This window comes from Cladophialophora carrionii (assembly GCF_000365165.1).
Source record: "Cladophialophora carrionii CBS 160.54 unplaced genomic scaffold supercont1.9, whole genome shotgun sequence".
NCBI classification, from domain to species: domain Eukaryota; kingdom Fungi; phylum Ascomycota; class Eurotiomycetes; order Chaetothyriales; family Herpotrichiellaceae; genus Cladophialophora; species Cladophialophora carrionii.
The window spans coordinates 524,511-538,286 of NW_008481834.1; the positions used below are offsets into that span (position 1 = coordinate 524,511).

A 13,776-nucleotide genomic window follows, 5' to 3' on the forward strand; every position below is an offset into this window, starting at 1 on the left:
CTGGCACCTCACATGGACATGATAACTGCACATGATGGACCGGGAGAGGAGTTAAAGTTGAAAGTCTGAGATTGAGTGGGCAGTGCCACTCAGTTTTCCCTTTCTTCGCTTTTACCATTCTTCTTTTTCCCTTTTCTTTCCTTTCTTTACCCTTCCTTCTTTTTTACCTCGTTCCCTCCGGTCAGCAAGCCAGTCAGACAGTCAGTTAGCTAGCCATGGGACCAGCCAGTCGGCCAGCCAGCCAGCCAGCCGCCACAGCCCAGGGTACAGACTACAATAACCACTCGCCGCTCACTATCCAAGCCAGAGAGTCATGAGACTACTGTGCCTAGGTACCGGCTGGCTGTCTAGCTGTCTGGCTGTCTGGCTGTCTGGCCGGCCACCACGGCTCTGAACACCAAGGTAGAAGAAATACCTTCAGTAACCAGCCCGGGCATGTCGCTGTCGCTGTCAGATCACACATGTGTGAATAGATATCTCAAGCTACTCTCCGCCAGTTGACCTCGCTGATGAGATCGGATCCATAGTGGAATGCTGTCCACTGTACACCCGTACACCGGTACCTATGTAGCACTTTATGGGTATTAAGAGTATCAAGAGTACCGATCGATCGATCGATCGAATATACCTACCTACCTACCTACTTACCTACATATGTACCAATTCTTGATTGGGTAGCGTCTCTCAGAGTCATTGCTAGTACTATTCCATTCGCTCTGTCACTACTCACTCACTCACTACACACTCACTACACACTCACTACACACTCACTACACACTCACTACACACTCACTACACACTCATCTCATTCACTGACCCGTCGAGCTGGCTGGCTGGCTGTTTGGGCTGGCCTGGACAGGGCTGCCAAATGTGTCGTTTTATCCTTCAGACGTCCTGTTGGCTTTTGTTGGATCGGGGTGAGGAACTGGACACTCGACACTCGGCAGTTGACAGTCGACACCAGAGCACACACACACACACACTGCACAACCAACCACCATATCATTAAGATGGCTAAACCCCCAAGTGCGGAAGAAGAAGCCATATTCTCCATCCCGGATATCAAAGTACTTCCTACGAGTACAGGACATGCCATGGCCTTTTTCAAACGTGGCCTTTTCAACGTGGCGTTGCTCTGCACATTATCTTCCAGTAAGTGTGCAATGCGCAATGCGCAAATGGGCGAGCACGGAGCGCGCCAATGGTCTCTTGGTCTCTCCTACTGCGAAGAAATACGTCTCCTTCGCCCAAGAGCACTGCACTGCACAGACATAAATTCAAGAACCCATCTCTATCCCGTCCATCCCATCCACCCCATCCACACCAGTTCCATTCCCATTGCCGCACCCGTGTCGAGAGACAGAATGTTTCGTAGAAGGTGCATATCCTGTAGGGGTTGACTTCCTGGACGCAGAAGTGTCATCTCGCCATCGTCGACTTTCCTCTCGACTAGCCAGCCGACTCTCCTCTCGACTAGCCAGCCATGCTGCTTTCCCGGACTGGCCGAAGGATCCCAGTGAAATCTCGGCCTCGTCGTCAGCGTCTTGCGCGTCCCCATAATCTAGTGCGTCACCGTTCAGGAACTTTGTCTTCGGAGCAGCGCTCATGGTGCTCATTTGTAGGGCAGGGTCGATGGGCAAGTCCTGAACTAGAAACGTCTTCGCTGGAGGGACGTCAAACCCGCCACTTCGCAGGATTGGATCAATGTTTGGGTCTTGAGCAGGAGGGACCCGATTGCCGTTCACACTACGGTTAGACACTGGGCGTCCGATCTCTACCGAGGGTGTAGGATTGCCCGGACGGTTCAAAATTGCAAGTCTCCGGTTGATGAGCTCCTGGAGTTGTAGCAGTTGGTCCACCTCTGTTCGTTCGGCGGCTCTCACGACCTTATCGGGAGCTTCGCTGATCAGGGTGTTGGTCAGTTCGGCTAGTGCATCTCCAGAATATCCATCAATTCCCCTCTCGGACATCCGAGCGAGGTTCAGTACGGTCTGCTGTTCTCTGATCGAACGGTTCCGCAAAGCGACGTTGGCTTTGGCAGTCTCTGTAATGGCGAGGGCGTTTGCACCGGTGAAGAAATCCGGCTCGCGGATCTTGACAATGCTCTGTTGAGGTGGATGATGAAGGACCGCGCCATCAGGACGATATTTCCGGTTGCGCGTCCTCTTGGGTGCGTCCATCAGTCTGGGGAAAGATTGGTCCTCGTACCAACTCTTCTTGACCCGGTCGATAAAGTCCAGGCGGATACCCATCTCCGGGACACGATAGACTCTGCCATTCATCCGCAATTCCTTCAATTTGTCAGCTTCGGGCTGGTCTTTTATGAGCTCCACCTCGATGACTCCGTTGTTTCTGAAGCCGCGAGCGACCGCGATGTCCAACGGTATGGCGTTCTTCGGCCTCCGGGGTTTGGGAATACGACCCAGGTCGCCTGGAGCTTTCTCGGCCTGTCGGCTGACGGACAAGAGGTCCTGATCGACGTGAAGCGGACAGCGCCACGCGGCGCCTGGCTTATCACCGGCGCGACGCCGAGGCGGTACGGCAAGCGGCGGGTCTATGCAATCCAGGTGCCATTTAGCAGGACAGAAGTCGCACGGGATAATGTCGCGTCCATTGGTGGTCAGGTTGCATTGATAGCATCGGATGATGTGGCCTTTGCCGTCGCGCGTCTCCTTGTAGTTCGGCTCCTCGATGAAGCCGGCTCGGTTCATCCTCCCGACATTGTTCTGGGTGCGGGGGAGACCGACTTCTTCATACTCGCCTTCCTCGCCCGTACGGACGCCTTCAAAGTACTCGCGAATATCAGGGGGTAACGCGTAGGCCTTGGGGATGATGTCGTCGACTCGACGGATGACCATGCCCAAGAGTCCTGCCGGAGATGGCGCCTCTTTGGTTCTTCGGGCGACGCATCGTGGGCAGAACCACTCGCCTTCGACTTCTTCCTCAGGGTTCAGAGGCGGCTCCAGGCACGCATGATGGAATGAATTCGTGCATCCATCACAGCAGAGCAGCTTTCCTTCGCCACCACACGACGCACAAAATTCATCATTATCCTGGAAAACCACGTCAGTGACCAAAAGTTGGAACATCAATCACATTGGCAGCGAGCTGTGGAAGGGAAGTGCATGTATACTGTAGGCCAGATAGATAATGACAGAAAGCGGGCACAAGGTAATCAGGGAAGAAAGCAGGATCAGGAGGTTGATGAGAAGGGATTAGAAGGGGGAGGTGGCCGGGGAGAAATGGCTGAGCCAATGGTGGCGCGGCACAGGCCTGGTGCGCGGAGGAAACAGGTGGGAAAAAGGAAGAAAACACGATCGACTTGGACGGGCTGCGTAGGCGTGTGCTTGTGTGCCTGTGTGCCGGGGGGTTCTGGGGCTCCCGGGACTCACCTCTGCGCCTGAATCCGCACCGTTGACATTGCCGATCGCAGCATCACGGCTGTCACGCCCAGGCCCCGCACGTGAAATTCCTGCCGTGATTCCGCCATTCTTGGGCTTGTTGGGCCTATGGTTGATGAGTGTCAGTCGATTGCTCCATCCATACGTATACGCTGCCACTGGGTGCCTCGAGCGTCGCTTTGGACATGTGTCCGCTGGAGCCTGAAATGGGCTCGCAGAGTCCGGCTGCCAAGGCATTCCCAGAGCATTCAAGAACCAAGAAGAAATGCATGCACTTACGAGACCATCACACGCGCAGACTTGCGAGTCTTCTGCGCAGGGTGGAGTCTGGTCGCTCTCGGGGTTGCGGCTCGCGACGCAGCCTTTGCCACGCCCGGCGGCGGCGGTGGTACAAGCAGCGGACCTGGCGACGACGATCCGGCCGAAGTAAAGTCAAGGTCATCGGCCTCGACTTCATCATACGCTCTCTTGCGGCCGACGCCGTGAGCCGGAATATCGACAGACGGTGGCTGTACGCTCAAGGCAGATGGAAATGCCGCCTGTGAGACGGCGAGACGATTGGGGTGAATAACAGGCGGAGGTGGATTGTCGGTCACCACAAGGCGTTCTGGGTGGCCGTGGATAGGCTCTCGTTCACTGCTTTCCGGCCGAGGAATGGTGTTATAGTCATGGAAACTGTCATCCAGAAAATTTCGTTTCCGCCGAGAGAGCTCGTCGAGGTCAAATTCTGTTTCTTCGCGTCCCTTCTTGAATCGCTTGCTGGCATTGGCCCTCGAGGCAGTCGCGGCCTCGGGTTGGGAGTGTTCGGGAGAGGGTTGAGCAGGGTGATTTGGGGCACTGGCTGATGAACGGAGTCTGCTGCCAGCTGGCCCCCGGCTTTTGTCTTGGCGCCGTGCAGCTGGTCCCGATCCTCCACTGCCATCTGGGCCATCCAGCTCTATCCAATCTTGCGGCAGCACTCCCTCAAAATCTGATGGCGGCGGCGACAGTGAAGAGGAACTCGATATACTGCCTGATCGTTTCCGTTTGTGCGGCGATGTGGTCGCGGTTGGCCGAGACGTCCGAGTACTGAGCTCCGGAACCCCCAATTGAGGCGGCACCGTGGACGGCGAAACTGGCATCTCCTCGGAACCGTAGGTACTCGGGGGGGCTGTTCCGCTAATGTAGAGGTTGAGCCTAGGATGTGGCTGTTCGGGATAGCCCGGTGGAGGAATTTGGCTGTGACGTGGCCTCGGTGAGTGTTCTCGGTAATTGGGCGAAGTGAGCTCGCTGAATCTCTGAGGTGAGGGATGATAAGGGCTCGCGGACATTTCAGACTCTCTTCTGTGCTGCTTGACGCCGGATTTGATGTAGCGCTTGAAGAGTTTGAACTGGTCCGGAGTGGGAGAGTTGCTCATCATCGCCTCAACGACATTCCACAAATCGTAATTGACGTGAGCATCCTCACGAAGTCGCTGGAGGCCATTCACAAGAGCGGGCGTGTTCTTCTGCTGGGCTTCCTGGATGGCGCGCTCCACGTGGGTTCGAAGTCGGTCTTGCCGTAATTGCTGCTGGATCGACAGTGGTTTTGGTGAGACGTGCTGGGCAGGAGCCAAGGGATACGTAATGGGTGACGGTGACAGGCCGCCAGGTTGCGGCATCTCTGTAGAGAGTCTCCCCGACGGCCGACCTCGTGGCGGACTCGCGATCAGGATGGTATCGGGCGGCGCTTGATGGGGAGGGGGAAGGTCGGGAAATATGCCAGGCGGTTGCTCTGCCGCTGCGTCCTCGACGGGCGACGCCAAATCCATCTTTTCTGCTGGCTCCGTCGCCGGCGTGACCACCTCCTCCGCTATCTGTGCCGGTGTTGGTCGTGGCGAGGGTCTCGCATAGGTCAACTTCAACTTCTGCAGCAGGCGTTGCGAAGGCGCGGTGCCCAGCGGCTGCATGTTCTCCAGCACTCCCACCCGCTCGAGGCCTCTTGAATCTTCAAAACTCGGGGCCGGCGGTCGCAACGCTGGCTCGATCCAACCATCCAAGCTGGTCTGTTGCCCATTTCTCGGCGGCGGGTCGTCGACGGGCTTGGGTGCAGGCTCTTTTTCACCAAAAGTCGCCGGACTCGAGTAACGGCTCGACCTGTGGCGCAGCGACCGGGTCGCCATGCTGCCTTCTTCCTCACGCCGCACGCGCCGACTGCCTGGATATTCGTTCAGGGACGTGCAATGAGCTGGAAGAGCAGGACTTACTGTAGCGTGGGCTGCAATGCGGCAGGCGATGGGCGTGGTGGGAGGGTGGGTGGTAGAGGCCGAAGGTCAACGGAGCATGGTGTTGTGGTGGTCGCAAACGCAGGAAATGCAGGAAATCAAGAGACGGGGCAAAGGGGCTTGAGCCTTAGCCTGAGCCTTTGCCTGCGCTGCGCTGCACTGCGCAGCTTCCCCCCAGTCGCCCAGGAGCCAGTCACCCGCCGGCCTCCGCAGCGCAGCGGCAGCTCTTCGGCGTCCCTGCAGCTGCAGCTCCCAAGGCTGAGAGCTCCCTGTTTTTCACTCGGGTCCCTTCCTTCTACTCTGCCCTCACTTTCTTTTTTGTCGTGCTTTACGTGTGCGTGTCAAGCAAGCGCCTCTCACCCCACGATCCCAGTGATGGCCAGAGTAAAGTCCTGTCTGCCCATTCAGACGACAGCGACACTAACGCCTCGCCCTATCTCAGGCAACAGTCACTGCTTTCATCATGACGTGGCGACAGCTCTACCGGCCTGCCTTGGCCTGGCGTGCCCCTCTTTGTCTACAAGTCTAATCGGATCACGAGTCACCACAAATGAAGCCCAGGCACAGACAAGGACCATCTTGACAACACCTCTCATTCATCGTCTTCTGTATGATAAGCGTGTTGCTGCTGTCGTCTTTTTCCTTCATTGACTCGTTGCAGCTCCTCGAGCTTCGATGATAGCTCCGCAAACAAGCCAGCGTGACTGACGTCGCATGCTGCCAACCTGAAACGCAGCTCCTCTCGGTTGCGACTTGGTCGCGTCAGATGCCCAACCAGTCAATCCCAGTCATCCCGTGCACATTGACCCGTCATCTGTAAGAAGCTATGTCTCATAGACAGTCTTGCTGGACGGCCATCGCGCAAGCCAGTCACTCCAGACCAGCCTTCCGATCTGGACGAGTACCAAGCACTCACTCATCGTCACTGTCGTCTTCGTCATCGTCGTCGTCCTCTTCAGCAGCTGCCGCGGCCTTCTTGGCTGGCTTCTTCTTCTTCTTCTTGTTCTTGCTCTTGGAGCCGGTGGACTTGGCCAGCGGACGTTCCAGGATCGCCAAAATCTCCTCGTCTTCGATCTTCTTGTCGGACTTGACAGCATCTAGATCCAACGCAGGAGGGGCCGCGAGACGGACCAGGCCATTCTTTGTGATACCTAAATCCTGTCTTAGCAAGATATACCAATGTGAAATTCGTCTCTAACTTACCAACGGTAGTAAAGAGCCGCGAAACGGGTGATCCATCTGCCTCGGCCGCTGGCTTGTACTCACGGAGCACGCCAGATCTGATGCACTCGACCACACCCACCTTCCCGGCTCTCTCATCGTCCAACTGCCGTAGACTGAAGGGGAAAGTGCCGAATTTCTTGACGATCTCTGAAAGAACCTGCCTTGAGCTGGGCCGTTTCAAGCCGTAAGTCGTCGTGGTCCGTCTGAGCAGGGTTGACCGTTTGTCTAGCTCCTTGACCTTGCCTGAGCCCAGACTCATGCCCATTTCTACTCCCCAGACCTCGCCGACCTCTGCTGAACCTTCTCCTTTGGCACCGTCGGCAGGAGACAGGATGATCTTCTTCTTACCCTCGATCTCGTTCTTCTCGAACAGCCAGGAAGTGGTATGCTGAACAACGTGGACGTCATAGGCTTTGGCTATCTTGTCGACGAGCGACGAGATCTTGGTCTGCGTAGGCGGTTTCTCCGCCGCAGCCTTCTTCTTCTCTTCGTCTGTGCCCGTCGCCAGCAGCCCCGGGGGGACCAACAACCTCAGCAGCAGTTCATTGGCATAGTGTGTGGCTAGCAGCAGGTCTGCGTCTCTCCCCGTAATATCTGCCTTGGCACCTTTTTCTTTGGGCACGACCACGGTATTGCCCACGATCGCACCGAAGCCATCGATCTGTGCTCCCAATTGGATCTTGATCAATTCTCCAGCCTTGATTGTGGTTGCTGCCTCCTCCGCATCCGAGACCAGGGGTGTGAAAGGAGTGACGTGGGCACTAGGTGATATCGTGCACGGAGTGGCGATGCCCTTGTTGACCGACTTGCCCTTGTACACTGCATCGTCTCTCCGTTAGCCCTGTAATCAAGCGTTGAATGGCAACCGAGCCCCCGCGTGAGGCCATGCAGTGAGCCCGGCTGCTGCTGCTGCTGCTGCTGCGTGGTAGAGGCCAACATACCTTTGCTCAGTTCTTCGTCAAGAAGGGCGTCTCCCTTTATGCACAAATCCACAATCTTTTCCCCGTCGGCCAGCCATTTGGTGACTTCCTCGAGGACTTTGTGGCTGATGGTCGCCGCGATCTTGTACCTGAGCTGGAGGTCAGTAACGGGGCAAAGTCGAGAGGTGATGGACCGTGGGTACAGGTACTTACTTGGTCAGATTGTCTGCATTCAGGATGGAAGTGTCTGGCCGAGTATGTCAGTCTTTCCTGTTCGCAGCGGACCGCTGTGCCCTTCAACCATGGTGGGGTGAGTAGCGTGCCCTGAGCCGGGTCGTGTCCCGCGCCAAAAAGTAGGTGTAGGTTGACGTACCGGCATCAGCAGCAGAGTCCGCCATGCTGACCAGAAAGTGTTCTCGATGTGACTTTGTGGACAAGGGAGAGGGTAAGGTTCGTGGTCGCAGTCGAACCCTCAAGGCGTTGGTGGGGAAAATTGAAGATGTGTTTGTGCGTGCCTTGAACACAGATGAGGGGAACCAGCCAGGCAGATCACGTAGAGGCAGGGGTCAGGCAGTGCCTGGTCGAATCATGGCACACGACATCTGTACCACCTGGCCACCGCCGTCTCTCACATGAGTTTACCGTGGCCGACCGAACTACAAAGACCCGATGAGACCAGCAGCATGGGGTTTAACAAGCTCTACTCCCATTCACGTAATCGTAGCCGTATTGGCAGGAGAACTATTCCAATGCAGTGGACAAGACATCTAGTTTGTCCGCGTACACAAATCCTAGACTTGGATCTACGTAGACTCTTTCTTCGCCGTCCGGGCTTCCACGTGGGATCTGTGATTGCGGTTCTTCAGGTGAGACTCAAAGTTGGTGGCTGTCAAGCCCTCTCCCGGTAGGTAGACCTTGCCCTGTCATGAGCTGTCAGCGACCCGTTCGCTCTCAGTTGCAACAGAGTAGAACTCACGAGGCAGTCAGAGCACCTGATACGCGGCACATATTTGTGCGGGAATGATCGAGTGGCTTCGCTCGGCGTAACAAGCTTCTGGGTGGCCGGATCAACGGCGGTATGTTTCATGAGAGCTTCGAATCGGTCATTCGGGTAGATTTTACGAAGACGTTGTAGATCTTGAACAAGCCACTCCGGGGGCGGAGGCTGAAGGCAAAGGTGGTCAGCGTACATAGTGGCAACTGGATCCAATGACACTTACCGCTGGGGTCGTTGGATTGGCTGTGGCGTCAACTGCACCGGGAATATCTGTTGAAGCCGAGGACGGAGCCATTGCTGGAGAGGGAGGAGGCGGCATGCCGACGAGATTCAGAGGAGCCGCCGATACAGACCGTGAATGCGTGCCAGGTCGAGGACTGCCGGCGTTTGACAAGTTCGACATGTGTGCGGCTCTGTCCCTGAGCCGCTGCGAGCGCATCCATTCCCGCATTTTCGTTTTCCCAACTTTAAGCACGACGATCAGCTTCTCCGGTGTAGATTCATCGTCGCTCTCTTCCTTGTAGTCTCTCTTCCTCGCTGATGCTCGCCCCTCATGATGCAATGGTGCTATTGATTCGGGTGTCGCCGACCTAACCGATGCGAACCCATTCAAGTTCGATCTTATACCTGCCGTTGCCGTGAGTGCGGCGTTCCGGATACCCCTAGTTCGGGCAGTGCCTCCCTGCAGCAGATGCGCCGGGATGGCTGGTGAATCGGGGGCTGAGTCGTCACTGTCTGATTCGTCCGAATCTTCAAACCCGTCTCGCTGTCCGCGCACCGACTTCCTGGTGGCCTTGGGCATCCGGAATATCCTGCTTTCCTCCGTGGTTAAAGCGGCCCCAGGAATGACGGAAGACACCACCAGGGATCTTATCGTTCGTTGACGGTCCTTGAGATCAGGAAGCGCCGGACCCCCACGACGGTTCGTGGAGCGTTTCTGCCTACGTTGCTCTCGAGAGATGGATAGCTCGGTCCGCTCAAGATCCGCCTCGTTGAGCTCGTACAGGTAGGGTGTGTAGTCCTTCGCCGCCTGGTAAGGACGGAATGTAGTCGGCAAGGGGGATGGCAGGAAGTTTTCCCTCAAATCCGGGTCGTCGATGGGGCGGCCGTCGAATGGATGGCCTGTGATATGTAGGGACTTGGAGAACAACTGACATTGCTCGCGTATCGAATGTGCAATGGCAGTTGTGAACTCGCCGGCTAACGATAGATCACTGGTCATCTGCCGCGCAAACTCCTCAGGCGAATTGAAGGGATTGTTTATCTCCCACTCGAACTGGTCGATGAGGGTATTTTGGCCAATGGTGATGTTGAGCTTGACGAGAATCCGCATTTCATCGTTCTTGTACGCAAAGTATGGAAGGGATGGTTCCCAGGGTTCGTCATCGGCGTAGATCTGAGGGCAATAGTCGTTCAGTTGCTCACGAATATGGTTCGCTATTGACTGGGTCAGCGGACGACAGTTCTGCACTTCGAGCCCGAAATCTTCAACCACTTTCTCCGCAAAGTAGTCAATTGAAGTCGTTCGGTCGTGGAGATTCCAGGTGAAAGTGTCGCGCAGCTTGATCTTGCCCCATTCAATGTCAAGCCGGATAGGGACCAGTTCCTCGCTCTGTTCGGCCTGGATGTTCTGATCCTTTCGCGATACTCGCGGCGGCAGAGTCTTCCTCTTGCCCAGTCTTCTTTGTCGAGGATACAGGACGGGGTCGCGAATGGTTCTGTCGTCTGTTCTGGGATTGCCGAACCCCTCGTAACCATAGCCAAAAATGGAGCCAGGATCATGCTCTCTTCTCTGTCGCAAGCTCTGATAAAGCGCGAGCTCTTGCTTTTTCTGTTGCGATATTACCGGATGGGCAAGCTGCTCCGCATAGAGGGCTTTATAGTGATACTCGCGATCAACGTACTCGGCGGCTTGGATGCGATCAATAGGAGTCTCGCGCTTGCGCTTTCGGGTGGCCCCAGGACTGGCGTCGCGGCCGTTGGTCTCAGTGGTAGAATCCTTCCTTGTGACATCGATACCAGAAGCTGCGAGGACTTCTTTGGCTCGTTCTTTGCCTTGCGCGATCGTTTCGTCGTTGCTGTGAGGTTGGGCAGAGGCTTCCGCAGGCGCGGTCACCGCAGTCGCACCATCGGGAGTATTGCTCATCGCGACATATCAAGGAGGCGAATCGTATGACGGTGACTGAATGGCCAGGTCGGGCGGGACGCGTTTCTATTGTCTTGATTAGCCATCGGAAGACCTGGCGATTGGAACTGGGCAGGCAAAGATTGGACTGGAGTGGGAGGCTGGAGAGCAGTCACAATATCACGTCGACACCATAGGGGAGAGGAGTGAAGTATGGACAACCACTGAGAGACGGAAAATCGATACATACCAGGTCCGGATCGGCTGTAGTCGATGCGCTCAAGGCCAATGTATGGGGTTGGTATGGCATCAATCTCGAATCTGGACGCTGGACTCAGGCGCAGTTCGCGACAGGACACCATCCCTCGATTGGGTTTAGCGTAGACCCTTTCCGGAAGCAAAACAGCCGATGTCTCGCCTCACCCTCACCTCAGTTGCTACGCAGCGACGCTCAGCGTGTGAGAGAATAGGCGATACTACCGTAGGAGCGACGACAACTCCTCGAGATGCCTGAATTGGAGTACGGTCATGAGGAAGCACGGCGCAAGTCGACCAGTGTGGTGTGTCCCAGGTGTTGGATAGAAAGCGAGTGGAGAACTAGTTCCCTCCTAACCACTGTTTTATCTAAATAATAGCCTCTCACTCGTCCTTCTCACCACCAGGCTGGGGGAGCGTGATCAAGGGGATCGATGCGTCGCTCGAGACCGTCATGTCAGGCAAGGTGGTGAGGGTGACGAAGGGCCAGCGTTACACGCTGAGGACCGACAGAATCCTCAGCCGGGATTCACTGTGCTCGAGAGTATCCCGAACCCGCCTCTGAAGTCCAAGCCTACTTGAAGGCTCTCATGGGACTGACTGAGCAGGTCCAGTGTGATTGTCTTCTCGTGCTGAGCTTTCACGAGTACTACCAGCACGGGAATCGGGCCTCTGGGTGTTAAAGCGGCGAATCAAGCAAATGACATCATTGGACGGTCTGGCGTCGACAGCCTCCCATCCCATCACAGCGCACCACGCCTTCTGTGAAACTCATTCGCAAACCGTCGTGCCATGGTCCACGTGGATAATATCAGCATGTTCACTGTTGACATTCTCTGTCCAGGTCCTCTCCAGGTCCTCAGTGACTTCGTACCACCATAGACACTATGCCCTAGTAGATCTTATTGTCACTTACACCTATTTATATCTCTCCGCCTGCCTCCTAGATTGCCCTGACTTCGGCTTCCACTCCTTCACAATATATCTTTGCACAGAAAGTCGAGCTGACCCGACCTGGGATTGATTGCTAGAGCATCCTTCAACCTAGCTGCAGAAACGTCCATCGTCTTGTTACCCAGGGGTTTGCTCTAGAGCGCAGTGCACTGACTCTTTTTCTTTCTTCACTTCGAAACACCCCACCATGGGCGACGCCTCGTCTCCTCCTCCCCCTGGGTCCGCCACCAGGGATGCAGCCACCTCAGAGCAGTCGTCCTCGACGGTGATCCCAATCCGGATCCTGACACACAACATCCGCTTCGCGACCGACAATCCAGACCGGGCAGAGAAACTGTGGCCCGACCGATTCCCCCACCTGTCCAGCCACTTCAAGTACCACACGCGGCCACACTTCGCGCCGCCCACGACGCTGGTGTGCATGCAAGAAGTGCTCCACGAACAACTTCTCGACCTCCACCAGAAAACGTTCAACACCTCGAGCTCGAGTGCGAGCGCGAATGCCACCGCGACACGCTCGGCCAACGACAACGACAACGACTGGACCTACGTCGGAGTCGGCCGCAACGACGGCAAGACCAAAGGCGAATACAGCCCCATCTTCTTCCGGCAGTCGGCCTGGAAATGCATCCACTTTGAGACCGTCTGGCTGAACGAGACCGGCCAAGTCGGCAAGAAGGGCTGGGACGCCGACTCGGTGCGCATCCTGACTTGCGCGGTGCTGGAATCGGTTCCGGCCTCCCATTCACATGGCTCACAACAACACCACGCGTCAACCAAGCGAGTCCTCGCGATGAACACCCACCTCGACAACGAAGGCGAGATCTCCCGCCGCGAGTCCGCCAAGGTGATCCTGGCCGTGGCGTCGCGCCTCCGCGCCCGCTTCTCTCCGGGCTTCACATTCCTATGCGGCGACCTCAACTCGCGCCCGGACGGCGACGCGTACCAGATCTTGAACGGCCCGGGGTCCGGCTTCGTCGACGCACGTCGTCTGATCCCGGACAACGAGGACGGCAAGATCTACGCCTTCGGCAACGACCTCACGTTCACGGGCTTCCCCGAAGATCCCGCCGCCACGGGCGCCGAGAGGATCGACTTCATCCACCTGGGCGTTCCGCAGGACATGTCTCTGGACGGACAGGGACAGGAACTAGACGCACATAACCCCTTCAGAGACATGGTCCAGTGCTACGGCGTGCTGCCCAATCGATTCGACGACCGGGTCTGGTTGAGTGATCATCGCGGTGTGGTCGTGGATGTGCTGGTTCGGTTGTGAGGACAGGGTCGAGAACAGTTCTTCCCTTCTCTCTCCTTTCTGCATCTCTCGTCGCGGTTGGAATCGGATGGATAGATAGCTCGGCTAGAGGTACAACAGGAGTGGACAGGACAGGAAAGGACAGATCAGGCCGGGACATTACAAGATAAGACGTGATAAGACGGGATATTCCCTTGCACTTATATCAGACCAGCACTGCACTGCATTGCGATTCGGCTTCTGGATTACTGTACTTTGGCACGGGTCGTCATGTATGCGTGCATGGCCTGGAAGACATTACGCGTGCTCATATCCGCGTGTGAGATCACAATCGTGTGGTCAACACTTTCGATTTCTGGGTCTAAAATACAGCAGATGGCCTCTGTTTGTTCCTACATTACA

At 56.2% G+C, this 13,776-nt stretch overlaps 4 protein-coding genes across 4 annotated transcripts; 1 reads left to right on the top strand and 3 right to left on the bottom strand.

Annotated features, from left to right (window-relative positions):
* Positions 1–1,277: 1,277 nt before the first annotated feature.
* G647_09270 (uncharacterized protein) lies at positions 1,278–5,542 on the bottom strand (the record flags this gene model as incomplete). Its single annotated transcript, XM_008733573.1, has 3 exons — positions 1,278–3,053; positions 3,393–3,507; positions 3,681–5,542. 3 exons carry the CDS (start codon positions 5,540–5,542, stop codon positions 1,278–1,280), a joined length of 3,753 nt encoding a protein of 1,250 aa, XP_008731795.1.
* Positions 5,543–6,556: 1,014 nt separating this feature from the next.
* G647_09271 (DNA-binding protein, 42 kDa) lies at positions 6,557–8,186 on the bottom strand (the record flags this gene model as incomplete). Its single annotated transcript, XM_008733574.1, has 5 exons — positions 6,557–6,795; positions 6,848–7,687; positions 7,810–7,937; positions 8,002–8,035; positions 8,162–8,186. 5 exons carry the CDS (start codon positions 8,184–8,186, stop codon positions 6,557–6,559), a joined length of 1,266 nt encoding a protein of 421 aa, XP_008731796.1.
* A 405-nt stretch (positions 8,187–8,591) lies between these two features.
* Positions 8,592–10,931, bottom strand: G647_09272 (uncharacterized protein; the record flags this gene model as incomplete). The annotated part of the gene is made up of 3 exons (XM_008733575.1): positions 8,592–8,708; positions 8,765–8,953; positions 9,009–10,931. The coding sequence occupies 3 exons, from the start codon at positions 10,929–10,931 to the stop codon at positions 8,592–8,594; spliced, it is 2,229 nt and encodes a 742-aa protein (XP_008731797.1).
* A 1,375-nt stretch (positions 10,932–12,306) lies between these two features.
* Positions 12,307–13,395, top strand: G647_09273 (uncharacterized protein; the record flags this gene model as incomplete). The annotated part of the gene is made up of 1 exon (XM_008733576.1): positions 12,307–13,395. One exon carries the CDS (start codon positions 12,307–12,309, stop codon positions 13,393–13,395), a length of 1,089 nt encoding a protein of 362 aa, XP_008731798.1.
* Positions 13,396–13,776: the final 381 nt, after the last annotated feature.